This window comes from Anguilla anguilla, chromosome 6 (assembly GCF_013347855.1).
Source record: "Anguilla anguilla isolate fAngAng1 chromosome 6, fAngAng1.pri, whole genome shotgun sequence".
NCBI classification, from domain to species: Eukaryota; Metazoa; Chordata; class Actinopteri; order Anguilliformes; family Anguillidae; genus Anguilla; species Anguilla anguilla.
Window position 1 is genome coordinate 9511878 of NC_049206.1, and position 26881 is coordinate 9538758.

The 26881-nt window shown below is 44.8% G+C and overlaps 2 protein-coding genes across 2 annotated transcripts; one reads left to right on the top strand and one right to left on the bottom strand.

Annotated features, from left to right (window-relative positions):
* Positions 1 to 1018: 1018 nt before the first annotated feature.
* On the bottom strand, positions 1019 to 10684 carry glmna (glomulin, FKBP associated protein a). Its single transcript, XM_035420670.1, has 19 exons — positions 10555 to 10684; positions 9607 to 9681; positions 9391 to 9516; positions 8909 to 9022; positions 8299 to 8407; positions 7771 to 8029; positions 7174 to 7276; positions 6580 to 6761; positions 6120 to 6173; positions 5293 to 5323; positions 4784 to 4873; positions 4552 to 4593; positions 4341 to 4414; positions 3630 to 3714; positions 2847 to 2956; positions 2353 to 2416; positions 2114 to 2249; positions 1748 to 1830; positions 1019 to 1495 (listed from the first exon to the last, which is right to left on the bottom strand). Exons 1-19 carry the CDS (start codon positions 10585 to 10587, stop codon positions 1412 to 1414), a joined length of 1854 nt encoding a protein of 617 aa, XP_035276561.1. The 5' UTR covers positions 10588 to 10684; the 3' UTR covers positions 1019 to 1411.
* rpap2 (RNA polymerase II associated protein 2) lies at positions 10636 to 24263 on the top strand. The gene is made up of 12 exons (XM_035420669.1): positions 10636 to 10749; positions 11005 to 11062; positions 11399 to 11513; positions 11853 to 11951; positions 12075 to 12140; positions 12399 to 12487; positions 12658 to 12693; positions 13063 to 14299; positions 15581 to 15675; positions 16134 to 16211; positions 17292 to 17360; positions 23916 to 24263. Exons 1-12 carry the CDS (start codon positions 10695 to 10697, stop codon positions 24058 to 24060), a joined length of 2142 nt encoding a protein of 713 aa, XP_035276560.1. The 5' UTR covers positions 10636 to 10694; the 3' UTR covers positions 24061 to 24263.
* The last annotated feature ends 2618 nt before the right edge of the window (positions 24264 to 26881 follow it).

The following is a 26881-nucleotide window of genomic DNA, read 5'->3' on the forward strand; positions in this document are numbered from 1 at the left end:
CAAATGCAATAAATTAAAACAAATTTCCTGCGTTCTGTTCATCAAAACTAGATCTGGGTACATCCACCCCATCTAATTTAACAGCAATTGAAAACTAGCAACAACAAAAAAAAGTACAACAGAAGGAAATTTAATATATCAATTATATCTGCCTTCCCCCGCTTCTAATTACCTAGCTCCTTCCTAATTACCCCTTCATACACATACTGAAATATTGGAACAAAAACTACAATAGTGATTGCAGAGGAAGACGATATGCAACAGGGAAAAATCCCCATACAATAAATGGATGTGGCTGCATTCTAATATTGTGACCTGCCCTCACATTACCAGGCAACCAGCAATTACTTGTACTAACATTCCCTAAAGGGTTTCACCAGGGAGAGAGAAAGGATGGGGGGGGGGGGGTGGATATTGTGTAGAGAATTGTTGTGTAGTCACATGATCACATTTTATTTTGGGTACTTTTCTGACAGGAAACTAGGAGCTGCTGAACAATATTACCGAAAGCTTGGCAGCGATCTCCCAGCTGCTGGTGGTGGAACATCACGATTCACTCACTGCCATGATGACAGCCTACATTCTGCAGCTTTGTTCTTGCTTTAGGGGGGGTGGGGGGGGGGTATGGTGGGCTGAGTTATTTCAGTGTTTAGATGCGTAAAAGGACAGCGTTCTTACAGGCGTGGTTACATGCATGCTATGTTTCGGACCAAATGCTAAAATTAATCTATACGAAAGGTGCTCTGTTTAACTGTAAATATACAACCATACCCAGAAAGGGATGCCACTGTTATGTAATGGAAAGGTGTAAATCCATAATTCAGTAACTAAAAATGTTTTTATACTCGCACTGAGAATAGTCTCTTAGTGGAACACCGACCCATCAAATTCAGGCCTTCTTAGATGAACTGCCAAAATCAGAATATCATCATACTCACAATGATGCCTGAAAGTTGTTTTTCAGACATGGTGTTTTGCGGGTATTGATCTTTCAGGACTGAAGGAACGGTTCACACAATCTGGTTAGAAAGGCTTTTTTATTTAAAACCTTCTTTTTTTACCCAGTATAAAAACTGAGCAGCTCCTCCGGGCACCATGCAAACCCAAACGAGGGGGGAAGAAAAAGCGATAACAATTCTCTCTGTTTTTAACACAATCTAACGGCCATTTCAAGCACTGATGGAGTTTACTTAAACTTTTTAAAGTAGAAAAGAACGTCACAAGAACCATACTCTTCTTCCCTTTGATCTGTCTTTCATAAATACTAATATTGTGTCAATCATACATAATACTACAAAGCCAACGGGAAAAGAGGAGGAGGAAGAGGGCGGGGGGTAATGGAGGGTGTGGGAGGGGGTAAAAAAAGAGCAGCTATGCAAGGATCGAGCCACGTCTCCCTGCCGGTTTTGGGTCACACTTTCGTCTCGACGATTTCCTCGATTCGGACCAGGACGCTCTCCATCAGGTCAAACGTGCACAAGGCCGAGTGCAGCACCTGGGACATGAAAAGCAGTTTGGGGTTATCGGTGCCGGGACCCCCCGCCCCTCGCGGACCCCCTGCCCCTCGCGCCCCTCATGACTGGGCCCCGCCCCCATCGCGGCAGGGCTCGTCAGATTCCCCCTACTCGCCACCAGCACAGACGCGGCCCGTCTGATAAAGCGCACACAGGAAGTGACACAAACGCGTGGGCCTGGGACCGTTTGATAAAGCGCACAGGCAGGAAGTGACACAAGCCGGGACTCTCACCTGAATCTGCATCTCAGGGGTCATGTTGGGCAGCTTCTCGTTCCCCACCGTCACGCTGCATGCAGGTGCGCTTTCCTTCAGCTCTACAACCCCAGCAAACGCATTACATGCACAGAACACACAAAGAGACAAACACATTAAATGCAGACTTTTCACAGGACTTTTACTTTCAGAACCTGGATTTTTACACCTATGCAAATGCCAAGACTTTGAATAACTGGTCAACAGAGGTGACCAATGTCCACTGTCTAAAAGATCTAAGTGGAAATGAGTGGAAAACTGCATGATGCTACATGCACTGAGATGTACTCCAGAAGCAAACCCTGAAGCCTGTGTCCAGGCTGGTGTGTGCGCGCCGTGTCTCACCCTTGACTTTGACCTTCCTGTTATCCCTGGTGCTCTTGAGCTCCGCCTCGTAGTGAGCCTTGGACATGTTGAGGCCCAGGCGCAGCGGCTTCAGGTAGTAGTCCTCGATCTTGTACAGCTCCGTCCAGATCCCCGTCTACAGACAGCCGGGGCGGGTTCACAGAGGGGTGAGCTTCAGGGCCGGGGGGCACGGATCTGAATATCAAGCGGGATCGACAGGGCCTCACAGGCCTGCTCACCTCGTTCTCCCACTCTTTGTCCCGGATCAGCAGGTAGCGCAGCAGATTGAGGGACTCCATGACCCTGGAGAGCACAGCAGCAGACAGGAATGTCCACAAGTGTCCTTTACAGACAGGATGTCTGGATTCAATTAACAACAGTCCTTAACTGCTACTTACAATTAAATGGTAAATATTTATTCTAAAAGACAAAGAAATATCGTCATCGTCAATGCCTGGTCCAAAACGTTGCATTGTTAATTCAATTAATCCTTGGAACTTTCAATTTTGGTGTGCGTATTTTTTTTTTCCCTTTTTGGAGAGTACCTCTTCTATCCTGGACCTGAACCCGACTGAAGCTGGATGTGCACAGTAATATCTTTTCTTCGTATAAATATTTTAAAATGTCAGATTACGAGTATGGTATGGCGCAGCAGGTATGTGATCCAGCAGGTTTCATGTCTGTGGGGCATATCCTGCACCTGTACAGCACGGAGAGTGGCGGGGCAGCTCACCTGTCCAGGCCCTGCAGGAGGTCAGTCTCGGGCCCCTGGGGGAGACAGAGCACCAGACGCAGCAGGGGTAGCAGGTGGGTCCCCAGGAACCAGGCGTTCCCGTTCCCCGGCTGCAGAAAGGCACGACCGCTCAAACACAACCAGAGAACACAAACGAGGGCTCCCGGACACCGTTTCCCAGCATGCCTGAAGCTCGCTCCTGCTACAAGCTGCACCAACACTTCCATTTAAAAAAAACAACGGACATATTCGATTCGATGTGTGTGTGCTACTGCCCCGCGCGGTGCAGACACGGATAAAATTATACATATTCTCATTTATTTGATCTAAAAAAGCTGATTTTTGTACTTTCATTTCAAATCATGAATTATTAATGAATGAATAAATCTGCAGCCCACGGTATATATGTTTGTTCAGCATAACTATTTGAAGTCATTTTAAAGCCAGTCCTTCAATACAGAAAAATGCTTGACAGTACAAATCAAGCAAAGCACAGAAATTGGGGGGTAAAAAAATGCCTGACACCCCCATTTTCTCTGTGCCTTTGAAGGGCATCTACTGTACAGCTGTACTTGACTATAAAAAAAAGTCTTAATTGCAATACAAACCATGGATATACTATGTATATCTCTGGTGCATTGAATTCATTTTATGTTGATTAACTGAATGAGAAACAGGATACTTCAGTAATTAGCCAAAAGTATTATACCCATTAAGACATATTGACGGTCATAAAAAAAGTGCTTATCTCCTGCTAATAATGTTTTAAGGATTGCTTTTTACCTTTAATGCATAGTCGATTTGGTTTCTGATATTCTTAACGATGTAGCCCTCTACACCTGCGTGGTTGCTGGTCTTCAGCATGCACCTACGACAAGAAAGATTTAGCACTAGCGAAAGACTCAACAGGATTCCAGCATAACCGGGATTCTATTTTCTGAGCCGCATCTGATTAAACACAGAGAGAAGGAACATCTGCACGCTCAAATGCGTGACTGCATTAATCAACCCAATCTCAACCCAACAAAATGAATTTAAAGCATACAAGCAATAAAACTACAGGACTACAAAACCTGTCAAAAAAAAACACCATAGACGGTTTGCATACAGTATCTATTTTGAGTTGGAATAATGCTTCAGTTTCGCTTGGATGAATAGCCGTGACATCGGCATAGCAATAGTTCACGTGCACATCATGAAAATGAGAATTTTCTCACAGTTCAAAATTACCACCAAAATCGTGGTGAATTGTCAAAGACGGAACTGAAACACACCGTCAGAAACAGGCAGTAGGCCTAAAGATAAGAGATATAAACCACTTTGTCCTACGAGTATCAAAGGATGCCAAATAATTTTGGACATGTCGTTGGCTCTCTCAGCAGTGTCCACAGAAAATATTTACGAGGTAATACAGGAAAGTTACGATTATATGCAGGAAAGATCAGAGCCCTGAAGCTGTGAAGTTGTATCAAGACAGCCCGGAAAACCACTCACCTGAAGAATTTGTGCTTGGCCTCTGTGTCAAATTTATCTATGCTTAACTGGAACACGGCTAGCCCTCTAGCCCTCTGCCAACAAAAGGAAGCAGGTATTACAACCAAGACAATCAAACCCACTTTAAAACCCCATATAACGTGTGATTTGCAGTTAAACAACAGCAACGGTGACTTACTGGGGAAGGGTAGGGTTAGCATTATGTACGTACCAAATGCTGTATTGGACACAGAGTCATAACTTTCACCAAGTTCTGAAACAAAACACAAATAAAAAAAAATAAAAAAAACTATTCGCCACTGGAAAGATATGTGACTTTTACAAGCGCTTGATTTACAGGGGAACTTCCCCAGAATTCAACGTTATTGTATTTTATTGATCCCGAGTGCTCGTGCAGAACCGTAAAGGTGTGATAGATTTGACAGTTCGGACGCGTTTCCCACCTGCGGGACACTGAAAAAGCTCTTCAGCTCGAGGAGCTCCACTGCCAGGCTGCCGTCCTCCACCCTCACCAGACTTTTCTCATACAAGTCCTAAACAGGAGAGAGACGCAAACATAGATGCATAAAGTTTCTGAATTAAAGTTACTTATCAGCATGCATACAATCTGAAACACCCAAGTCCCCTATTGCCAAAAAACATTTATTAATGAATCTTCCAAGGGCGATCTAATTTGGTATGTGCTTACTGCATGAACATCTCGGGGGTTCGTTTTTATTATAATATAAAATATAAAAACATTTTGCTTTTTCCCATAGAACTTCAAATAAATTCCAAGCTCCATTAGCAAACGCATGATAAAAACTTAATTACATGTTAAAATACTATTAATTTCCCCCCCCAAATAGTCCTGGGTGTACATAAATACTGTTTGAATATCCCAAAAGTTGGGCCTAATAAAATCAAGTGCAAAGCATAATGGGTAAAAACAGTGCGTGTGGGGTGGCCTTACCAGACCCTTGGCCAAGTACGACTCTTCTTTTCTGTCAAAGGGAAAGAGCACAAAAGACACTTCATCTTCCTCCTCTAGCACATTTATTGGGGGAAAGGGAAATAACTGCACGTTCGTTTATAGATGTCCAATAAGTCACTTTACCCAAAGGTGTCATGCGCTGTGAAAGCGGCCTTTGGATTTCATTAAGCTACAAACCTCCTAAGACAAAGAACCACTTGGATCTGGTGGACAAATTACAAACACCCCCCCCCCCCAAATAATTCTAAGCACATCACTCTGTGTAGACAACAGTGGCATCTACCTCAGTGAAGGTTGTTAAATACTATTTGTACATAGTAACAACAAATAGGTTAGGGCTGGGCAATGTGTCACAACAATAATTATCGAAAGAAATAACAGTCTTCGCCACCATATAGTGTATTATGATTCGTTGGACCAAGCCACTGTGATGTCACCCACTGACTCTAAATGGGCTTGGTAAAAAGTGTTTTGAAGCCTGGGAAATGCAGTTTGTGGGCGCCGCCATGTTGTACAAAAAGCCAGAGACTGCGCAGCAGGGAAAGGGGGGGACCCTTATATGGGCATGAAGCCCGGTCGTCCACTAAGCATGTGAGATACAGTGACTCGGCAGTGACGCAAACTGTCCCCGATTCGTCCACAAAACACTGCAGCCTGTTATGCCTTAATCACTGTTAAAATTGATTTGTGAAAGTATTTCCATGACAACCAGGTGAATCTTCTGTAATGTGAATTTGTATTCAGAACAAGCATCTTTTATTGCGTCTGCTCAATGCGTGTTAGGGAAATGGTCAGGGTCAACAAACCTGCTCAGCAAAATGTTGACATGCTCCATATTGGACTGAAGGACAAACACAGGGCTGGGGAAGAAAGAAATGAAAACATTCTCTTCAAGACCTACTTCACCTCCTCAGTGCCATGAGTTCTCTCATTTCTTATAAAGAAGGCAAAGGGAATGCATCCGCAGAAGCTTCTCTTACGACCTTGACTAATCAGCAAACTGGAAAATCCAATGACTCATCTCTAGTCATCAAATCACAGAAGAGCTGCTTTGCATTTAGGTATCTGTGTACCACGTGAAAATAAACCAGAGAGAATGTGATTGGTTGATAAATATCAAAGATTTCCCTTCTCAAGATATTTACTTGATACTGCCACAAAACGCTATGTCCAATTCAGGCTTCAGTTATACACATTTAATGGTGATTTTACTACACTGAGAAGCAGACCACATTTCCCAGCGTGCTCTTTAAGGCCTTGCCGTACCTGAAGATTGCGGGGAAAGTCTCCATACCGATGTGCTGGACGAAGAGCAGGTAAGCCAGGCAGGCCAGGGAGTCTTTAGGGTACCTGACGTCCTCCTCCAAGAAGCCTGGCTCCTCCTTCTTCTTCAGGAGGTGACGGAAGAGGAGGTCAGGCAGGCATTCTCCTATCCTCCGCAGAATTGCCTTGAGTCGAGAACAAAGATGTTACAGGGGTTGAGATCAGGATGACTGAATCCCGCATCCACTGTGGGCAGAACAGCATTCTTCCCATACATGCGAGCGCTGCTTCACTTTAACTCTACAACAGCGTGGGCTTTAACATCCTGTGTACACACATCCATGGTTTTCCTTAGCATGAAAAGGGTCTTTGGTGCACCCCATCACTGGGCTAGTGCTAGCACTAGCAGTCGCACATAGGGTCATCCCTCATCGTTTGCATTGAACCATTTCCCCTTTTTTTTTTTTCCACTATTCCGCTTCGGTGCTTGTAAATTATATTTATTTTTGTGTTGGCACACGCCAAACAATTCTCTACACAGAAATAAACCCAGGATGTGAGCCAGGTTTAAACCAATCACACCCCATCAGGCCTCACCAGGATCTCTACGGCAAAGTTCGACAGAGGCGCGTTTTCGGGCACTTCCGGATCGTTCTTCAGCTGGGCCTGCAGCAGTGGCTCATTCAGGCTCTTCATGCAGCTGCAAACAGCACACACACACACACAGAGAACAGAGAAGAGTTCTCACTACCTCACTGCTGCCACCAGTCCTGCAGCCTGGACTGAAATGCAGCCCTCATAACGGCCATCATTACTCCCATTCCCTACAATGCCAATAGTCCATTAACTCTGGAATGGCGCAAGGCAGGCATTATGCTCAAGCCCTGCATGCCATTTCTGCACAGTAAAAGGGAGCTTCCTCATTTAAAAGGTGCAGCGGTTGCTCTCCATCTGTCATCTTTTAGCCATCAACTGCATTCATTAGGCGAACGCTCAACACATTAGGCCTCCATCCTGCTTATCAATCAGCTCCTCACAACAACTGATTGGTAAGCAGTATGGACAGAGGTGGAAAGTCCAGGGATCTGAAAGTCCAGCTGTGTTTTTCTTCCACCCATGAAGGTACGAAGCTAAAAAACGGTGTTACGACACTAACGCCAGTGTAGAGGGTCAAGCAGGCGCACCGTCACCTACAACTTGAGCAGCTCGCTCCTGAGCTCGTCGTCCGGGGCGACGGGGGTGGCGGTGGCGACGGCAGCCAGGTCCCTCTCCACCTCCTCCACGAACGGGCGGGCGAAGCCCAGCAGGGCGGTGCAGCAGCGGCACAGCCCGTACGCGTCCTCCTCCTCCAGCGCCTCGGTGTACGGCACGGGCAGCCTGGACACCTGGGCCAGCAGCGTGGAGAGGGCCATGCCCACTGAGGAGGCCTTCTTACTGCCCAGCTTCAGCAGCACTGAGAGGGAGGGGAGGACAAGACAGTGAGGTGATGTTCCATTCGTCGACACTGGGGGGCGCCAAACATGCAGCAGGTCTGGTCCAAATTAGCCATCAGGAATATTATCTGTTTATATATTTCTTGGTTCAAACTTGAGGCTGGTACTCCTGTTCTAATTAGGGTCAATATTTGAGCGGGAACTTGCAATTCTTGAACAGCAGAGATCAGCAAAAATTGCAATTTTTGTGTCAAAGTAGTGTATGCCATCATACAGATGCGACACTCACCTGTCTGCAGGGGCTGCAGGAGAAGGCAGATGGTCTCTGAGATAGTGTCGGGGTGCGCTTCTTCCACTTGCTCCAGCAAACCAATTAGCAGCTCTTTGGCACTGCACACCTGACCCAAATCAAAGGCAGTTTAACACGCATGGCATACTGACCTGGTGGATCAGTATTAATCAGTTTGGTTCAACATAATTTTATAGTACCAGTTCAAAAACTAATCACAGTAGCATAGTTCAGAGACGAGAGTTAGCATGCTGTGAACATCCTGAATTCAAAATTTACCCCCGGATAACCAATAAGAATGCAATTAGTGCCCCCTGCTGGAGACATTGGTCCATTTCTCTTGTTGTGCAGAGGGGCCGGCAAGGGCCATGGACCAAAACCCACAGTAGAATTACCACCCATTACAACGACACAACTAAATTGTTTCCCTATTTCCCCAATGTTTAACATGTAGTCCATAAGAATTAATTAACATACTTATCCCATGCACGAATCTCTTACGAAGTCTCAGTAGTTACCACCACACAATATGTAAGTGGAGGTACACCCATTCCTTCAGACCTGGTGGGAGATTTCATGCAGACAAGGTAAATCACTGAGAGTTTCTGACCTCCAGTAAGTGAGTGAGGATGGCCAGGCAGTGAGGAAGACTCTCCTCCTCCTTCTTCAGAAGCACCCTCACCAGAGGGCCCAGAAGATTCCATCCCATGCTCCTCACAATGGCCTGCATGACACAGCACAGATTAACATGCCATACAGTACCTCTTCTGCGCACAGTTGAGTGGGGAGGTGCTGGATAGGTGACGACAGTAGAGCAGTTTTGTCACCATCAATACAGCAGCAGAGTGTAACAGTTAGCAACCATGTATCTATTTGGGCGGCCTATATAACAAACATGCAGACACACATTTACTCGTTTACACACATGTTGCTTCTACCTCATTGACTAATAGCCAAGTCTTCCTTGAAGCCTGGGTCACAAACCAGTTGTACAGGAAAAAGGCACGCTGACACACTGAAGCACCACAGAAGGGGGATGCCACGAAGCAGCCATGCCAAAGTCTTCATCCTCTCCCTGAGACTTCCGCTTACCTTGCTCTTCTCATCTGTGATGATGTCCAGCAGCTGCCTGCTGTCGCCCTGCTCAATGCAGGCTCGCCCTGCAGTCTGGAACAGGTCATAGTCCTCTGGCTTGAAGCTGTCGTCCTGGACAACCTGCTGCTCGGACAGAGGGCAATGGAGGACACCCGTACTGTTACTTCTGCAGGTCTCTGAGGAGGCACACCTCACTTTCGTCTTATTACTTACACATCTCTGGACCATGTCATTGAGCTGGTCTAAAGCCATCCTTGGTGAGTCCACTCCAAGACCGTTCCTCATAACCTGCAGGGTTGTGACATGGAATTGTTATGGCATACATGGTACACCATGTACATTATTAAACCCGGGTCTATCCATTATTTGTAATATCATTTTCAAGAGCATCAGTGATTATATCAGTTGAAATCAAGCTAATGATACAGCACCGTCTCTTCAGATTCCTTTATCGTTAGCTGGGTAGACAGCCTTGTGTAAATCCCTTTGCTAGTCAGCCAGCTAATGTGCTGGAATAATAGGATTTAACCAGAGGACTGCCCTGGGCTGCTTCTTCTGAACTGTCCTAACAACAGTAAGCCCTTAAGACGAAGACATTTCGCGAATGTTGTCTTACAGCAATGATAACATCATTACTGGGATAGCTGATTCGCGTAATCAATGTTAGCTGCTTAAATAAGCGCAGTGCTGTGTTAAATGGGCTGCTGTGTTACAGAACTGAACAAACAGCAAACTCACTCAGAGATACAATGCAGTAAGTGCCTGCTAGCAAAGTGCCAAGTGCAATTAGAGATTAGTTAGCTAGCATTAGTTATTTAGCCATCTATCTTTTGAGGTAAGAGTTTCTGGTTATATGTTGAATCATTTGTATATTAAACTAAATAAAATATTTTCCAAGGTGTCGTCAATCAAACAAACAAGCAAGCAAACGGTGAGAATATATTACTAGAAAGCTGACGATTTCGTTAGCTTCATTCAGGCTGAATCAGTGAACTCCGTATGAAATGGCTACTGTTAGCTATCTAACCTTTGCGTTTTAAAATTACACCGCGCTAGCATGCTGAAAAACACATTTTTGAATGGCTTTTGCTCCCTTTGATGTGATGCCTGACAAAATAAAAAAGACTAAGAGCAAAGTATCTAGCTAGATAGCGTACTTACATCTTTCTCCCAAGCAGTAGCAGCGCGTGTCATTTATTTAGGAAGCTTTTAAGATTTGTTCTTGGTTGCTTGCCGTAGACTTATTACGTCACGGGTTAAATGTGACTCAAGAAGCGACAGTGAAACAAACAGAAGCAAGCATGATGGAAGGTGGACAGAAACGAAGCGATCGTTCCCCAAGATCTGGGAAAAAGGGTTGGTTCTGCTGAAATGCACTTACACCGCGATTGTCAATGTGTGAAGTACCGACAAATCTAAATATACAAGTTAGCCAGCTGGTTAGCTGACTAGCCAAGAGTCAGTTAGCTTGTATTAACTTCCTTACCTAGGCAGCTAACCTCATCCAAGAATAAGTTCTAGTTCTAAATTTTCTAGCTGACCATCTATCATATGCGTGTAAGTTCAGTTTTCATAGTATGTCCTTTTTTTTATTTCCTTTCTTTTTTCTAGTTTCTTTCGCAGGGGAAAAGGCACTGAAAGCCCAGACAGCCTTGGAAGCTGCCAAAAAGTATGTACTTGAAACCTCAGTGGTACCAAATAAAAAACGTTAATTTCCAACCAAACTTTTTTTTAGCTGGCACATAATCATCTGACATCATTCGTTCCATACAGACAATTGGATATCACTCTTTGCCCGTGTTATTTACATTGCATTGCACTATACAGACTTCTACGGACATTTGTACCTAGGCTACAATCCATTTATACAGTGGATATTTAGGAAATCATTTCCAGTTAAGTACCTTGCTCAAGAGTACAATGGCAGCACCCCTTGAAGGATTTAAAGCCCAGTTCCCTAACCAGTATACTACATCGGTGCACCATTCTATTTACTGTCTTTTAGGAAGGAGGTCTTGAAGGAAACTCTATGGAAGAGGTTTGAGTTTGAGCAGAGAGCTGTGTGCATCGTGGAGCGTCTCTTAGAGGATGATGTGACAGACGACTTCCTCATCGACTGTGTAGGTTTTAACTGTGTGAAAGTGCAAGCCATCACACGTCATGCTCGCTTTCTTTTTCTTGCATCCATAGGAAACTACAGGGATATTAATAGTGGGTGGGTTATGATGAGCAGGAGTCACAGGGAGTTTTTCCTTGCCACTGTTGCTTTAGGCTTGCTCCTGTGGGGGTTTAGGCCAGGGTTGTCTGTGAAGCGTATTGTGACAATTGCTGTGAAATACGTTATATAAATAAAATTTGATTGATTGATTGATTGATATGCCTGCTCAGTATTATTATATAAATCAATGAGTGTGTTTGTGAATTTCAGTGAAACACATAAACCTATATTCTTATTGTAGGCCAGGTTTATTACCCCGTCCAACTACCGAGATGCAGTTGAGGAGAGATGCATTGTGAAAATGTGTGGATATCCTGTTTGCCCGAACAAACTTGGCAGCGTAAGTCTTCAACAAAGTCATAGTGATACAACTGGCTTATTACTTTGGAAAATGAATGTAGACTGAGCAAAGTAATGTTTTTTTTTTTTTATCCACGCCTGATTTTCATCTGTATTTTCACAGGTGCCCAAGCAACAGTTTAAAATTTCAACTAAAACCAATAAAGTGTACGATATCACAGAGCGAAAGGTAAGATGTTTTTAAAACTTTGCGGATTGCGTCATTATGATATCTACTAGAAATTTTGCAATTGCACAGAAATTTTATGATTTTTTTTTTTTCAACATCACGTTTCTCCATAAAAGTGCATGGTGAGATGTGCAGATATGAGACTGTACAGTGGCATCAGATGCCCAGGGATGAAAGTGCAAAGAGACCTGTTTTCCTCCTGATAGCAACAGGGCTGTTTTTCTGTGGTCCTGATAAAACGCCTCTCTTCTGTTCCAGTGCTTCTGCAGTAATTTCTGCTACAAAGCATCAAAGCACTTTGAGGTGCAGATTTCCACGACACCTCTCTGGTTGCGAGAGGAAGAAAGGTAATGGACCTTAAGAGGAGAGATCCTCTGTGAATGACACATTATATGCGCATTCACGTGCTCATCACAACTTTTATTACCTGTATGTGTGTCTATGTATGATTCTATATATATGGTTTGTGCTTTAAATACCTATGTCATTTATGTGCTTGTTTCCACTTTAAATTTAGGCCACCTGATGTCAAGTTGTTAAAGAAAGGAGAGAGGTATGGATGTATTTTTGCTGTTTGTGATCATTAATTATGATTGTATCACAAGTACTTTTAGATGGTGGTCTTGATTCGCATCAAACATATCCTACCTTTCTGTGCTTTTGGCTGCGTTCCCCTTGCAGCAGTAGAACGGCCCTACAGTTATGATTGCGCATTCAAAATGGGGGAATGAAGGAAAATGGGAATCTAATATAAGTCGTAATATTTAAAAATGCTTTTGTGTGGTTGTTCTATATTAGGTTGTGTTAAAACCAGCTATTTACCAGCATATAATGCAGACTTTTATGTCCCTGGCCTGTATCTGTTTATATTTGTGAGTGTCACACTCTGTTAGCAAATATAGACTGAACGTTCTGTGTCCAGTGGCATCTCAGGAGAGGAGGTGAAAATCTCAGTCCAGCCAATCAGGGAATCGGAGATCGAGAACCCAGAGCCTGCAGAGTCGGCGCACCCCCCGCACCTGTCTGCCAGTGGGACTGAAAGCGAGGGCAGCGACCAGGAGCAGGACTTTGTGTCCAGCGTGGTGACCGGAGGAGGGGCGGGGCCTAAGAGCAGGACGGGGATCCTAAAACACAGGGGGGAGAGGGAGAGTAACACCGCTGCTGTACACACGGGTGAGAGAGACCGAGAGAAGGATACAGGGACAGCGCAGGACCGCTCTGCGGAGACGACCGGGAACAAGAACAGCGACAAACAGCTGGAGCGAGACGAGCGCACGGGCGGGAACGAACCACAGCGGCCTGCCGCAGAGGCGGATGGAGACAGCAGCTGCACGCGTGCAGTAGCGGACATGCCCGAGCAGGCCGTGGAGGCTGCCGCAGACTTACTGAGCGCGTGCGGGATAGAGGAGAGGGGCACACGTGCGGTAGCAGACAGGCCTGAGCAGCCCGTGGAGGCTGCCGCAGACCTACTGAGCGCGTGCGGGATAGAGGAGAGGCGCACGCGTGCGGTAGCAGACAGGCCTGAGCAGCCCGTGGAGGCTGCCGCAGACATACTGAGCGCGTGCGGGATAGAGGAGAGGCGCACGCGTGCGGTAGCAGACAGGCCTGAGCAGGCTGTGGAGGCTGCCGCAGACCTACTGAGCGCGTGCGGGATAGAGGAGAGGCGCACGCGTGCGGTAGCCGACAGGCCTGAGCGGGGTAGTGGCGCGGAGAGGAGCACGGGTGACCGCGCGCCCACCCCGGGTCTGAGCGTCACCCAGGTGGGCATGAGCAGGAGGGGGGCGGCCGAGCTGAGGAGCCTGCTCAACGCCCGGGGGAAGGACCCGGCCGCTGCCCTGAGGGCTGGCCTGCTGGAACGCCTGAGCAAAACGCTGAGGGAGTGGAGGACGGAGGAGACGCTGCGGCTCCTGCACGGACCCGCGTACACGCCCCGGGATGAAGAGCAGGAGGAGGAGGAGGAGCTGGACGAGGATGACCTGGAGGTCGGCGTGGAGGTCCCGGCGTCCCAGGTCCAGTCCGGAGGGGGGCAGGGGAAGCCCTCGGCTGCTGTCCCAGACTACAAAGCCCTGCACAAGGAGACAGACCTGCTCAGCCTGAGGGTGCAGGAGTTCTACAGAGGATCCTCTGTACTGCCGGAGGAGAAGAACACTGATCCTGAGGTAAGCAGTGATTGCTCTGATCTACCGCAGGGATATTCCAGTGAGCAGCACTCATGGTGTAGTGGGGCGAGTAAGACCAACACAACGATTAAGAACCGGCACTGAAGTCAAAGCAACACTGACAGTCATTCAGAACGGAGACACTGGGGTCAGTAACAATGACGTTCTTTCAGAAAAGACACTGGGGTCAGTAACACTGGTACTCATACAGAACAGTGGTACTGAGGTCAGTAACACTGATACTCATACAGAACAGAGACGCTGGGGTCAGTAACACTAACAGTCGTACAGAGTGGGACTAGAGAGCTGGACAGGTGACCTGCTGCTGTCCACCATCCCAGCACAGGATCAGGGAGGTCAGGGATGTCATAGCCTGTCTCATTATGCAGATTTCACTGCGGTCGTCACCGAAACACTCAACGTTTTCCTCAAAATAAACTCGGGGAGTGAAAAATCAAATTCATCTGGCTTTCTGTGCAGTCGTGTTGCTCAGGCTCCTTACTAAGTGCAGTAGATGTTACCTTGGACTTCTGAACCCTTCATAGATCTGCTTAGCCTTTTTCAGGAGTTGTAATGTATGCTGGAGTCCTCAAGAGGGCACTGTTTATTTATAATTTGAGAAGTATGTTTTGTTTGTTGCCAATACTGTGATTACAGACATTGAATATGTTTTACAGTTTTTTTGTGTGAAAATCATGCCGTGAGGCTGCTGTTGGGTTCAGGTCCTACGAGACCGTTCTGGTGAAGTTCTTACCTTGACGTGACTCAATGAAGTGAATATATTGATTGGAAAAATGGTCAAAAAATGTTTTCTTGCTATGGTTTGAAGTGATTAAATACTTTTATTTTTTTTAACAATTACTTGCTTTAATCATGCTTAAACATAAGAATGAAAAATGGTGCATTTGTGGATAAGATCATCGCCTCTCGCTCCTGGCCTGTTCCCCAGAGCAGCCCGACACTTGAGACGATTGTCTGAGATCAGTGACGGACGGTGTCATGGAACCGGGCCCTCCAGCCAGCATGTCTGTTGCGCTGGCAGTCACCTAAAACCCCGTGTTCTCCGTCTCCACGCGGTGTCAGAGCCACACTGGCCCCCCCGGGGTCCTGTTGTCTCGGGAGCCCTTAATAAACTGTCCTGCAGACTTCTGGAGGCTGAACAAAAGTGTCTGCCCTGGAACATTCTCTGGAAAAAATAATGCAGTGGTCATATTTAAAAAAATGTGATTTAACATTTATGCTGTTCTTTTTTTTCATCTTCTTTCTCTGTGTTCTGCGCAGGACCCTAGTGGCTGGGATCCCGCCCTCCCATTGGTGGATTCTCACGCCCAGCTCTTGATCCAGAAGCGCATTGTTTCAGAGAAGCTCAACAGAAGGTATATGTGCAGTGTCGGCTCTCAAGCGAAGCACGGAAATAGAATCATTAGAACTGGCTATGTCCATTAAAAAGATAAACTTATTTAGCACAAGAGCTGAGAGAGCATACTGGAGGGTATTGTATTATGATCTTGGGTCAAATTTAAGTGCAATTTCTAATTGGCAACAATGATTCTAGAATGTCCTTTCTGGACTTTTTCCGTGTGTTCATCTGAGAACAGTTTTTTAGGTTAAAAGAATATTATGCCCATCAGTGTCTTAAGCTGTAAATAAATACTATGGTAAAGTGACACATTCATTTGTTTTTAAAAAGTTCTGCAAGCAAACAGATCTGTAGCTCTAATGCAACTGCTTGTAACTGGCAATTGCTTATTGATCTCTCATCTTTGAAATTGCACATAGTATGTTTTGGAAATGTCTGAAATTGTTTTGTTGTCTTTTTTGTGTCCCCCCCAAGCTTAAGAGACATTGTGGGACCCCTGCAACTGACCATGAATGACATCACTGACATCAATAACCTGATCAGGACATTCAGGTGAATTGTGTGTCTGAATCATGTCACTGTTTCAATCATTTGTGGCGCTTGCAGTTAATTTCCTTTACAAAGCTGTGTGGTAGACGCACAAGGAGGGTGTGAATTTCTTATGATTAAATATTCAGTCTGTTTACTGGAAATGTACTGTTTCGTTTTTTTTTGTTTGCAATGAATTGTTGTTAAAATACGCCCATTAAAGAAACAGCACCCACTGGAGTAGTCTGCCTGGCACCTCAATCCTACTGGTCATTCGTGGTTATTTGTTGACCTTAGAACACTTGGAGGAGGATGCTAAATTCATCTTTCTCACAAAAGTTAATTTTCCTGCTGAATCACTCATATAATAAGCATGCTTTTTTCCCCCAACATTTTATGCATTTTCAGTGTTGGCAGCTAAGAATAATATTTAAAACATAGGCTATAAGGCTTCAGCAGGGAAAAGCCCAGATAAGTGTTTTATTGCGTATCTATGACCCGTTTGTCTCGCGTTTGGAACACCCGATCATGCATGCTATGTAATGCCGCGAGGGCTGTAATATGAAGTATAAATATTTCTCAAACAATGGCCCCACGAGCTCCACGTAATAAATAAAGATTTATGGTGGCTGTTGGTCTCAACTGGAGTTTGAGGCGCGACAGCCGGAGGTGGGCACCGTTCCGGCTGCAGAACAACGCAGGGCCGTGATTGGCTGGGCCTAACAGGCAGGAAACTGCACACCGCTCTACCGCTGATTTACTGTGGGTGTGATTGCGAGCACCCCTTACCATTCGAACACTCAGATTGAACCCGTTTCCTGCTATTATTCGCTGTTCAAATCCACTAAATCTGTGCTCTACTCTTGACAACAAATACTCAAATGCATTTTGGGGTTGCAGACATTTTGTTGACTTGGTTACACTTGAGGCTGTGATGACTTGTGCAGCATTTGAATAGTTAATTGATATTAATAAATGCATAATTATAATTAAACACAACGACTGAGAAGTTATCACGGTAACATTATGCAGTTCTGATTAAATGGTAAGACACAACATTCTGTTGTTAGATTATTAAAACATTTTTCTTAATTTCTCTTGCAGGTTTACAAATGCTAACATTATCCACAAGAGCCCAGAGTGGACTCTGATTGCTGTGGTTCTGCTGTCAGTGTGAGTACTGCCCCACTGGTGATGCATTCACTAATGAAACCCCACCGCTTTGCCCATCTAGATGAGCAAAAACCAGCTTGTTTTCATTTCCATTAATAATGCAAATGTTGGAAGTGCTTACCACTGTATCCATATCACAATACAGTATCGGTTGCAGGATTATTCCAGGGTTTGTGTGCGTATATCTGTCTACGTATAGCCGTCATACCGTCTCTGGTACAGAGCAAGGTTTGTTCAGTCATTGATCGGACCCTGCGCCTGAGCACGGTAGAAGAGCGCGTTCAGGCTGCGAGGGTCTGCGGAAGCACTCGCCTCTGCTCAAGCCTCCGAGATTTAGCCGCTTTGTTTCAGAAGCTGAACTGAGGTGCGCCTCCTCCTGAGCTCCTCTCGCAAAGACGTGACCGTGAGCTCAAGCTCGTTCCGTGCGAACACTGAACCGTCCCACACGTGCACAGAGGCTGGTGTGGACTGTCAGTAACTGAGCTGCGCTACTCGCTAAAGGCTTAAAAATAGGACAGGACTTCCTGTTTTTCTGACTGCATTTGATGTTTACGTCTCCCCCTGTTTAGTCATCCTTGTCCAGTTTGAGTTTTAAGTTTCAGAATTCACAATCTAACCCTGACTAGTTAAATTAAGCACGACGGTTAAATTCTTAACGAGGGCAGTCTGCCCTGTGTCAGCTTGCTTTTATCATAGTTTTTACTCCCAAGGCATGAGTGGATGTACCGGATTGTTAGAGACACGGCGTAGCCTTTAGTACCTCTTTAGCCTGGATTCACCCAGCTTTTTTTGCGTCAAATGAAAACGTCAGTTTGGCAGCAGATTCAGCAGTCGCCAAAATTAAGTTTATGACCGGGCAGAAATACTTTCATTCTTTGTCAGACGTCCAGAAGAAGTACAGGGCGGGGGGGGGAGGCTTTCCAGCGAGGTGCAATATAATGAACAGAGTAAAGATCAATAAAGTAAAATGTTGCACAGAGTCACTTAAACTGGTCTGCTCAGAGATAAATGCCTGTGCTGCCTGTGAATGTAATCTCAGGCCACAAAGCATTAATCGTTTTTAAAGTCATTTTTTGTACTGCTCTGTCTAATCCCAGAGACGTGTAGGGCTAGGCAAACTATCTGAAAATGAATCAGCATAAACATTCTGCTTTCTTAATTCTTCTAAAGCTTTTGCAGCAGGAAGCTGTGAGATGTGTGAATAATAGACTATCACCAAATCTCAGAGACCTTCATGTTTCACTCTAAAATTGGACCAAAATCAGAAGTTCTGCCAGTATTTTAAATGGAAACTAGCCTGAGGTTCTCAGCAATTCTAACACCGTTCTATAAAGTCTGTGCATCAAGCTACACAGTTCAGTCCAGTGCCTGATGTTCAACTGTTCAACTGCTGCACACCTAGCGACGGTTTCCCAGTATAATGTAACATAACGTAGCAATGACAAGAACAGTGCATTCGGCCCAACAATGCTAGCCATTTCCCTGACATAATTGTACCTAGTGCTCTGATTACCTACAGGCTAGATGGTATCTAGAATGTACTTACCCATAAGCTGATCTTTGGGCTGGTCAACATGTTTTTTTATTACGTGACAATATTTCGCTGAGCGCGAGTGAAAGTATGCGACAGATGGGTTCTGGAGCAGCCGAGACGCGTGTCCTCTGTTGTCGGGGAACAGGATTGAGGAAATCTGGGAGCTTTGCTTTCTCTCTGCGATCCACCCTCTGAGCAAACTCATCCATCATTTAAAGATTTACCACGGGGCCCGAGGAAGCCTAAAGCAAATATTAGTTTTTGTTTTTTTTTTTTATTCGGTGTTTATAGTTTTGTTTTTCCTAATTTTACGGCGAGCCGGATTTCGCAAGGAAAATGCGTTGCCCCGTGAGGCTTATCTTTCGCTGCCCTTGGGACCCAGAGCACCATAAACGCCGTGATGCTAAGCTCCAGGGTAGTCGTTTCACAGCTATCCAACAGAGAACTCTTGATTATTAGCGAGAGAGCATCTGAGAAATGGTTGTTTACTTTGTCAGAATGTATGGGTTCCGTTGTATTATGTCGTTCAGATGAGTCCTATATGCCATTAAGGCTTTGCTCATATTCTTTGAAGCCAGGGGGTGCAGTATTAATTGGGGGGGGGGGGGGGGGGTGTTCATTTCCTTTAGCGTGTGTAAGTAAACACTCTGCCTCTTTCATTTTACCAGAATGAGTCGATCGCTTGTGCGTCTGTGTGAAAGTGTTTGCAGAGATTAAAAATGCAGCCCCATCGCGCCTCGTTTTGTGGGGGGGGGGGGGGGGGGGGGTTCAGCACGCCAGCGCTGGTGTCGAAGAAACTGCCGACACAGAGTCTGATGCGGGAAGTGGAGCAGGAAGTGTTTAATCACAAAACATCAGCGCCCCAGCGCAGAGGGTGGAGGAGGAGGGGCTGGGGTGGGGGTGGGGGAGGGGGGGGCTGTGTGGGAACGAGCCCCAGGGGGGAGGAGGGGGAGGGGGAGGAAGGGGGGGGTCAGGGGTCACACCGCAGTGTTTGAGCTGCAGCAGACGGCAGGTGCGCCTCCCAGGTCTATTAAAGCAGGGCGGCGCGGCGCGGCTGGGCCAGCGCTGCGGAGTTCCGTGCTGCTCCTGTGTGTGCAAACAAGGGCCCGGCTCTTATCAGGGCCCGATTGCCCCGCGCGCCTGGGGCTGGGGCTGCCGCTGCCGCCCTCCATGGGAAAATCTCCACCTGAGGGCCCTTTACAGCCCCGCTTCAGGGCGCCGGCCTTCCTGCCTCAGCCACGGACCTGCCCCCTGACAGGCCAGAGCTCACTGCTGAGCGCGCCAGCGGCGGGGTAATCAACCGTAGCATCGCTGAGGGGGGCGGGAGGGAGGCTTTCCGCCGCCCCGACACGCGTCGCCGTCTCCTGTCCACGGTCCGACACCTACACTGCGTGCGTCCGCCACGCAGGGGCTGCAGTCCACCAATGCAGCAGCTGCAGCAGCAGCAGCAGCGCAGGCCGCATGGTGGACCGCAGCGTGAGGCGACGAAACGGTGACCGACTGCGCAGAGCTTCAGACGGCGCGCATGCTAGTCTGCACTTTGCCATGATTTATGAAGGAGGCTGCAGTGAAGAGCCAGGCCTTCGAACATGGCTGGGGTTTCCAAAATGGTCGGAAGATACCGTCATGACGCTGTGTGCTTAATTTTAAGTAACCCATTGTAGCAAGTATTGTGGAGGGGGGGTTTCTTTTCCTCTCTCTCTCTCTTTGAATATTTTTCATTTGGTCACTGCAAAACATGACATGAAGAACAAATATAATACTTAAATTCGTCAGAATTAAACCGTTTCCTCACTTTATTACAAAAGTGTAGCACTTTGAATGTCCCTTTTATCTTCACTAGAGTAGGTTTTTTTTGAAGGTTCCTTAGAACTAGCGATCCTCAGGAATGTGAATCTAACCGCATTGCTATAATATTTACACACACCACTGTTGGTGCTGCTATGCCATTGTAAATTCAGGAGACTGTTCACCTGGTTTGCTGAGTCAACAAATACCTAAACTGCTCATTTATTAATGTGTTTGTGTCAGCTATCAGGGTTTTTTTTTCCCAGTTACAGCATTGCAATGCTTGCTGAACTTAAAGACGTACTTGAGATTTTTTTTTTTCTAGTTATTCCTGACGTATGATTGTAGAAAATGTTCACAAAGTCAATCAAATCCCCGTCCAAGTTGTGACATAATTCGGCTCTTCCTGATCCCTTGAGGAAAACCGAAAACATTTTTTTCTCTCGGCTCGGGGATGAGCGGTTCCTGATTTGTGTAAAACGGGCTTCACCACTGCCTGTACTACCCAAGAGCTACACTGTTCTTACCGGCCTCCACTACCAATCACCCAACCCTTCAGCTGCCATGTCTTTCAGCTACCACATGACCCACAGCCACCTCTGCATTGTTAAAAAGGGTGTTATGGACTCCTCTTTATAATGCTTGATATAGTCAATGGCCCTGAAGAGGAATGCCAAATTTTATTCCTCTTCTGTAATGTTCCATGAAAGTTTGCTGAAATATTTTTTAATGGTTGGCTTTGAACTGAAATCCTACTCAGTCCCTTCTGAGTGGCTCATCCTATGACGTTCTGTGCTGCCGTTGCCTTTGATTTGATTTCAGATGGCCAGTAGTTTGTGTGTCCGTTATAGGCATTGCGTGAAACGATGATTTTACCACTGCAGATGATTACCGAGGCTATCATGCTCGATTGCCTGTTAAACACTTTAATAGCTTGGTTTGTCGTGTTATAGTGGACACGGACCTGGGTCAAAAAGCCGTTTCTGGTAACGAGGCGCTTGCCCTAGTCCGTTTCACTGGCGAAAGACTCCGCTCGCCGTTTCGCCCGCGTCGGCTCCCGTTATCGTTATTTTGTTCCCCTCTTTCTCTCCGGTTTCCTGCAGGACTCATGAATAATTTGCGCATGAGCCCTGGTCTGTCTGACGGCAGATGTGCGGTTGGCTTTGCACTCTTTTGTTCAGAGCAGGTGAATAATGTATAGAGCTGCGCAATGGCAGCGCACGTCCTATCCCTTCAGAGATCCCTTCCCACCCTCACCCCCACCCCTTTTCACCTGCAGTCCAGAGAGGTCCTCACGATGAGACGTATTTAATTATTCTGCAGCCTCAGTGGCGGGTATAGGTTTAATTGTACAAAAGGGAGCGCTTTGTCCCTTGAGTAGTTTCCCGTAATATGTGAATATCTAAGTCCACAGTGTCTAAACTACACACTTGTTACACTTAGCCAGTTACACACAATGATTCTAGTTCACAGTTTTGTTGTTTTTTTGATATGGTACTGTTAGGTTATAGCAATATTCCCAGCTGCTGTTGGCTCCATTTGAAAAGTACACTGAATGGACACACTTGCTTAAATTGCTCTGTGTTAGGTAGTCTGCTAAATCCCTAAATGTTATGTAATGTATAGGAAACCATATCCTTTGGTGTTTTGGGAGAAGCTGAAGGCTCCCCAGGGAGTATTCTGTGTAAAGTTGCTTACTCCTTCATGCTTTGTAGTTGCCATAAGAACAGCATTAATTCATACATGTGTAAATTAAAGGAATATTATATAGTAAACATCTTTTTTTAAATATAATGTTTCAGTTATTTCTCCAGATTTGAATCACCAGTCACTGATGCACTCAGATTTGTGTACGGAGCACTGCTGCTATAGCTGTGCTTAGATGCACAGGACTTGTTTTACCCAAATCATTAATTTCCACGATTTAAAAATACGATGAACAAATATCATATAATGTATCAGTATTTGCCCAAGCGTGTAGCTCCTTTGACTATTAAGTCTATTTACTTTGAATCACCTCAGTCCTTCAGTTTTGTAGATTGATGTAACTTGGTCAGTGAAAAGACTGGTGCCTGCAGCATAACACATACTGACAGGAGAAGTTGTCCACATGTGACTAAGACCGGTATGCATGTAAGGATTTTATAACGGATGTACAGGTGTCATACCTGATGTCATGTGCTTCCCCCACACCCCAAAAGCATTTTTTTATTATTATTTTTTTGCACTTGGAACCAAACACTTAACGGCGCTTCTTCTCGTGGATTTTTATGTATCATCAGGCAAGGTGCAGATTTGGCGTTAGCAGGCGTTGTGATTTAGGGGTTGTTAGTACCACGGGAACACGCCGCACTTCAGCCCCAGCTCAACTCTTCTCGTAAGCGCTGTGATTATAAAACACCGGGCTGCTGTGCTCGTCTTTATCCGACGCTGTGGGTTTTATTCACATAGCACGCGCAATTGCGCGGTTGCACATTGCCCTACATTTGCATTACTTGAACTTTCACCACACGTTGGAAATGTTGCCTTCTTTTTCTAAAACGGCTTCGTCGCGCAAATAAATCATCTCCTCACAACGACGGGTCGCCTTTGTGCGAAATCCGACATTTAGCAAATTATAAATAAACAATGTGCTTGCGTGCAATCTGTTGGCGGCTTGAGGGGCTGGCAGGTACAATGGTGCCGTGCTTACCCAGTCCTGTTTGCCAGATGTTGTGGGTCCTTGATTGAAGCCAGCAAAGTTTGTCTTATCTGCGAAACCACAGTCAGATATGTATGTGTGTGATTTCTTTATTTTATTTTTTTTGTATCAAATGACGTTAGGTTATTAAGAGCGTTTAGAAAATGTATTTTGACCAAAGGGTAGCATGATGTTACACGAGTGTAATATTTGATCTTAATAACCTACTGCTAAAACCGTATAAATACTTTATAAATAAAATTGCACATTTAAAGTAAATAGGATCATATTAAATTGCCTGTACAGAGTCACCGTTTTGTGCATCCTCCATAATCTTTATCACTGGCTTTAACACAGAGAAGGCGGTTTCTGTAAGTCCGGGCACTTATCACAGGGAGAGCATGTTTATGTAGAGTATGGACACAGCTCTGTTGCAGCTTATCTGGGGTACATATTAAGATGGTACTCTATATTTTTACACATTGTGTGTGTGTGTGTGTGTTTCATTTATAGGCTATGTTGAGATGTCATGGATGCGCTCTGTCTGTTCCAGGTTGTCAGACGTAATCCCGCTATTGCAGCAGTCACTGGAGAGGCCCTCCTCAATACAGTACATATCCACACTCATGGGAGGGCTGATGCTCACAGATCGGGACCTTCAGAGCCTCGTGCAGCTCTTCAGAGTCCCGGCCAACTGAGAAGAGAACTCGGCAGGAACCTCCGTCACCGCTCTGTCACGTGAAATCAACCTCACCAGAGAACTGGATCAAGCTATAGGCTACACTGTGAGGAACTTGGTTTCATCTGCGAAATTCTACATTAACCCCGTCAAAACTGTCTTTTTAATAAAATGCGTTGTCATATTGCATCGTGAATCACATAAATCAAGTTGTTCTTTAAACCGTTGCTTTAACATTTTTTCAGGATGGGTCTGTATGGGAATAGTCAAATCATACCTGCCGAACATGACGCTCTGAGCTGGTTATTTTAATGTAGGCCTATCCAGTCAGAAAGTTATTTGTTTATTATTCTTTCTTTTTTGCGTTAATTTGAGTCTACTCGTTGCATGTGTTTTAGTGCGGCGTGTTATTTCTATTTTTTTCTCTGTTGACTTGGAACAAACGCGACGTTCTGGACCGATTTATTCAGTTCTTTCAATTCCACTTTGTCCGCTGATTTTGGGCTGGGATTACGCCAAGAAATTAGACTTGGACTCGTGCTTCTCTCTCTTTCGCCGGAGGGGCCTTTGATAACAGGTTTAACATCTTTGGCGTGAAGTAAAACCTATCCAACTGTTTAAAAAAAAAAAAAACGGCATTGTTCTATTTGCACCGTGTTTGGTAAAAAATAAGGCGCTGCCCGTGTGTTGAAAGTAAAAACAGAGGAGCCATTTTCAGCCCTGTGGGATGGGAGTGCTGCTATAATTAGGCTATGTTTAGAGGAACTGTATTTGCGACGTGGGGAGACGTTATTGTCAATACAGCCACCGCTACACGCAGGTTTCGTGACCTCAGATTTTTCTTATTATTTCCCCGTCAGGGTCTATAATAGAGCTATTGTTAAATTTTCAGTTCCCTCGAGACCTTTAAATGCATTTCTTACGAATGGAAGAGTTTAGAACTATGAAGACCCTCTGAGAAAGGCTGAGTTTTTGTTGTGTGGTTTGGGGCAGCGGAGTGGCTAATTCATAAAGCTAATTCTAAAGCATAGGCTACTGCCCGGGACATTTTGCCTTTTAAATTCCCTCAAATTTTAGTGAACCCACCAGACATCGCAGCTCAGACATGTAATTGTTAATGATTTTAAAATAATAAAATAAGACCGATATCAATAGGTCTATATAGGCTAGGTGACCAGAGGACTATGTTATGTATGTTGTTGTCATTCATTTACCGTGATGAATGGAAAATACTAGCCAATAGATTAAAATTCGTAGATTATACGGAGCAATTTTTAACAATAAATAAAATTATTTAAAAAATGTTTTAAAAACTATACCGGGCGAATCTTATAGCTACGGATCTGTTAAGAAGTGGTGAAAAAACTCGAGTAGCGTAATGTCTATGAAGTGATTTCACTTTGTTTTTTTTTCTCCCTGAGACGTCATCCAACCAGAAGCAACTAATTATGCATCATGGAACACGAGGTTATTGGCTAAAATCCTTGGGCTGTCCATCAGTATAAATACGTGGTAGCTATTGTGTTATCAAGAAGTAAAAGCAGAAATTCATGATTCAATTAAAATAGCCGTTACAGAAGTTTGGATATAGGGAATATCCATGCATAAATATGCATTGATGGAGCAGAGATATAATCAATGTAGCTAATCTGTTCAATAGGATAATGAAGAAATAAATCAGTACTTCGTGAAAGTTAGTCCTCCAGATCCGCCCTTTAAACAACCATCAACCACATGCTTTCCAATATATAAAAACGACAAAGGTTGTCAATGTTTGTTTACGAAATGGTGCAATAAAGGTGACGTTGGGTCTCCGCTTCCTTTAGGTTACAATGGACGCATGTTACACAATTGATTTACAAGCTTTGGTGTCTGAAAATATTTGGTTGGGACCAGATGTTTTGCGTGAGCGGATGGAGAACTCGCATTGTAAGTGATTTTGGTGAATGTGGTAACATTATATTGAACTGTCATTAAAAGGGATGAGTTTCTAAACATTTTATCTTAATTTACCGTATAATTTAGCTGGGTTATTTATGGTTAAGTCGTGTTTATGGTTAATTCCCTGTTGGAGACAGGAAAAACAAACGAATTCATGTGATAATTTAAATCTATAAAAATCCCAACCGCTAACTTGCGTCACACTGTTTGTCCCACCTAGGCTACGCTTTGCTTTGTTTTTGTCAGTTTCTATAGTGTTTTGTCTTTCATGTGTATTCCTGTGGCTATATTTGAGGCCATTCAACCGTTGATGATAGAAAACTCAGCCTTTTCGAGGTTCACTCTTCAATGAGAGCTCCGCAACCTTTTGCTATTTTGTACTTAGAGTGGTAGCTATACCAAATGGCTCGCTAGAGGTTGCATTAAAAATTAATATCTGAAACAAAGGTGTACGGTCATAGTTCTCTTTACGTGGTTTATGTTACCTCGATAAACAAAGGCTATAGAAATGACCTTAATGAATAATTGGATGTGGAATCGACATTCATTTTTAATACCCTCCATGCAAATCTAAAATCGCACTGGCCCGCAGCCCCACACCGGGTTGTGCTAGATTTACAGAGTCGGTCCGGTCTACAAATGAATGTTTAAGAAAACTTGCATGTTCAAAAATTGCACAACTGTTCGTGTACTGCATGAGAGCTGGATGACAATGTTTATATATATATATATATATATATATATATATATATATATATATGAAATACAATTCATATATAGCCTATATATATATATACAATTATAAAGTGGATAGCTGATGAAGGAAAAGTTGAAAAAAATAAAAAACGAGATTAAGTTTTTAATACGCTCAAGTGATCGTTTGTTCACCTAGTGCTACT

Excerpts from the sequence above, each read along its gene's own strand:
- glmna (XM_035420670.1), bottom strand. The coding sequence starts at position 10,587 with ATGACACGCGCTGCTACTGCTTGGGAGAAAGAT. Across the intron at positions 8,408-8,908 it reads TCCTCACTCACTTACTGGAG|GTGTGCAGTGCCAAAGAGCT; the intron begins GTCAGAAACTCT and ends GATTTGGGTCAG. Across the intron at positions 2,957-3,629 it reads AAATCGACTATGCATTAAAG|CCGGGGAACGGGAACGCCTG; the intron begins GTAAAAAGCAAT and ends GCCTTTCTGCAG.
- rpap2 (XM_035420669.1), top strand. The coding sequence starts at position 10,695 with ATGATGGAAGGTGGACAGAAACGAAGCGATCGTTCCCCAAGATCTGGG. Across the intron at positions 11,952-12,074 it reads GCCCGAACAAACTTGGCAGC|GTGCCCAAGCAACAGTTTAA; the intron begins GTAAGTCTTCAA and ends GTATTTTCACAG. Across the intron at positions 16,212-17,291 it reads AACCTGATCAGGACATTCAG|GTTTACAAATGCTAACATTA; the intron begins GTGAATTGTGTG and ends TTTCTCTTGCAG.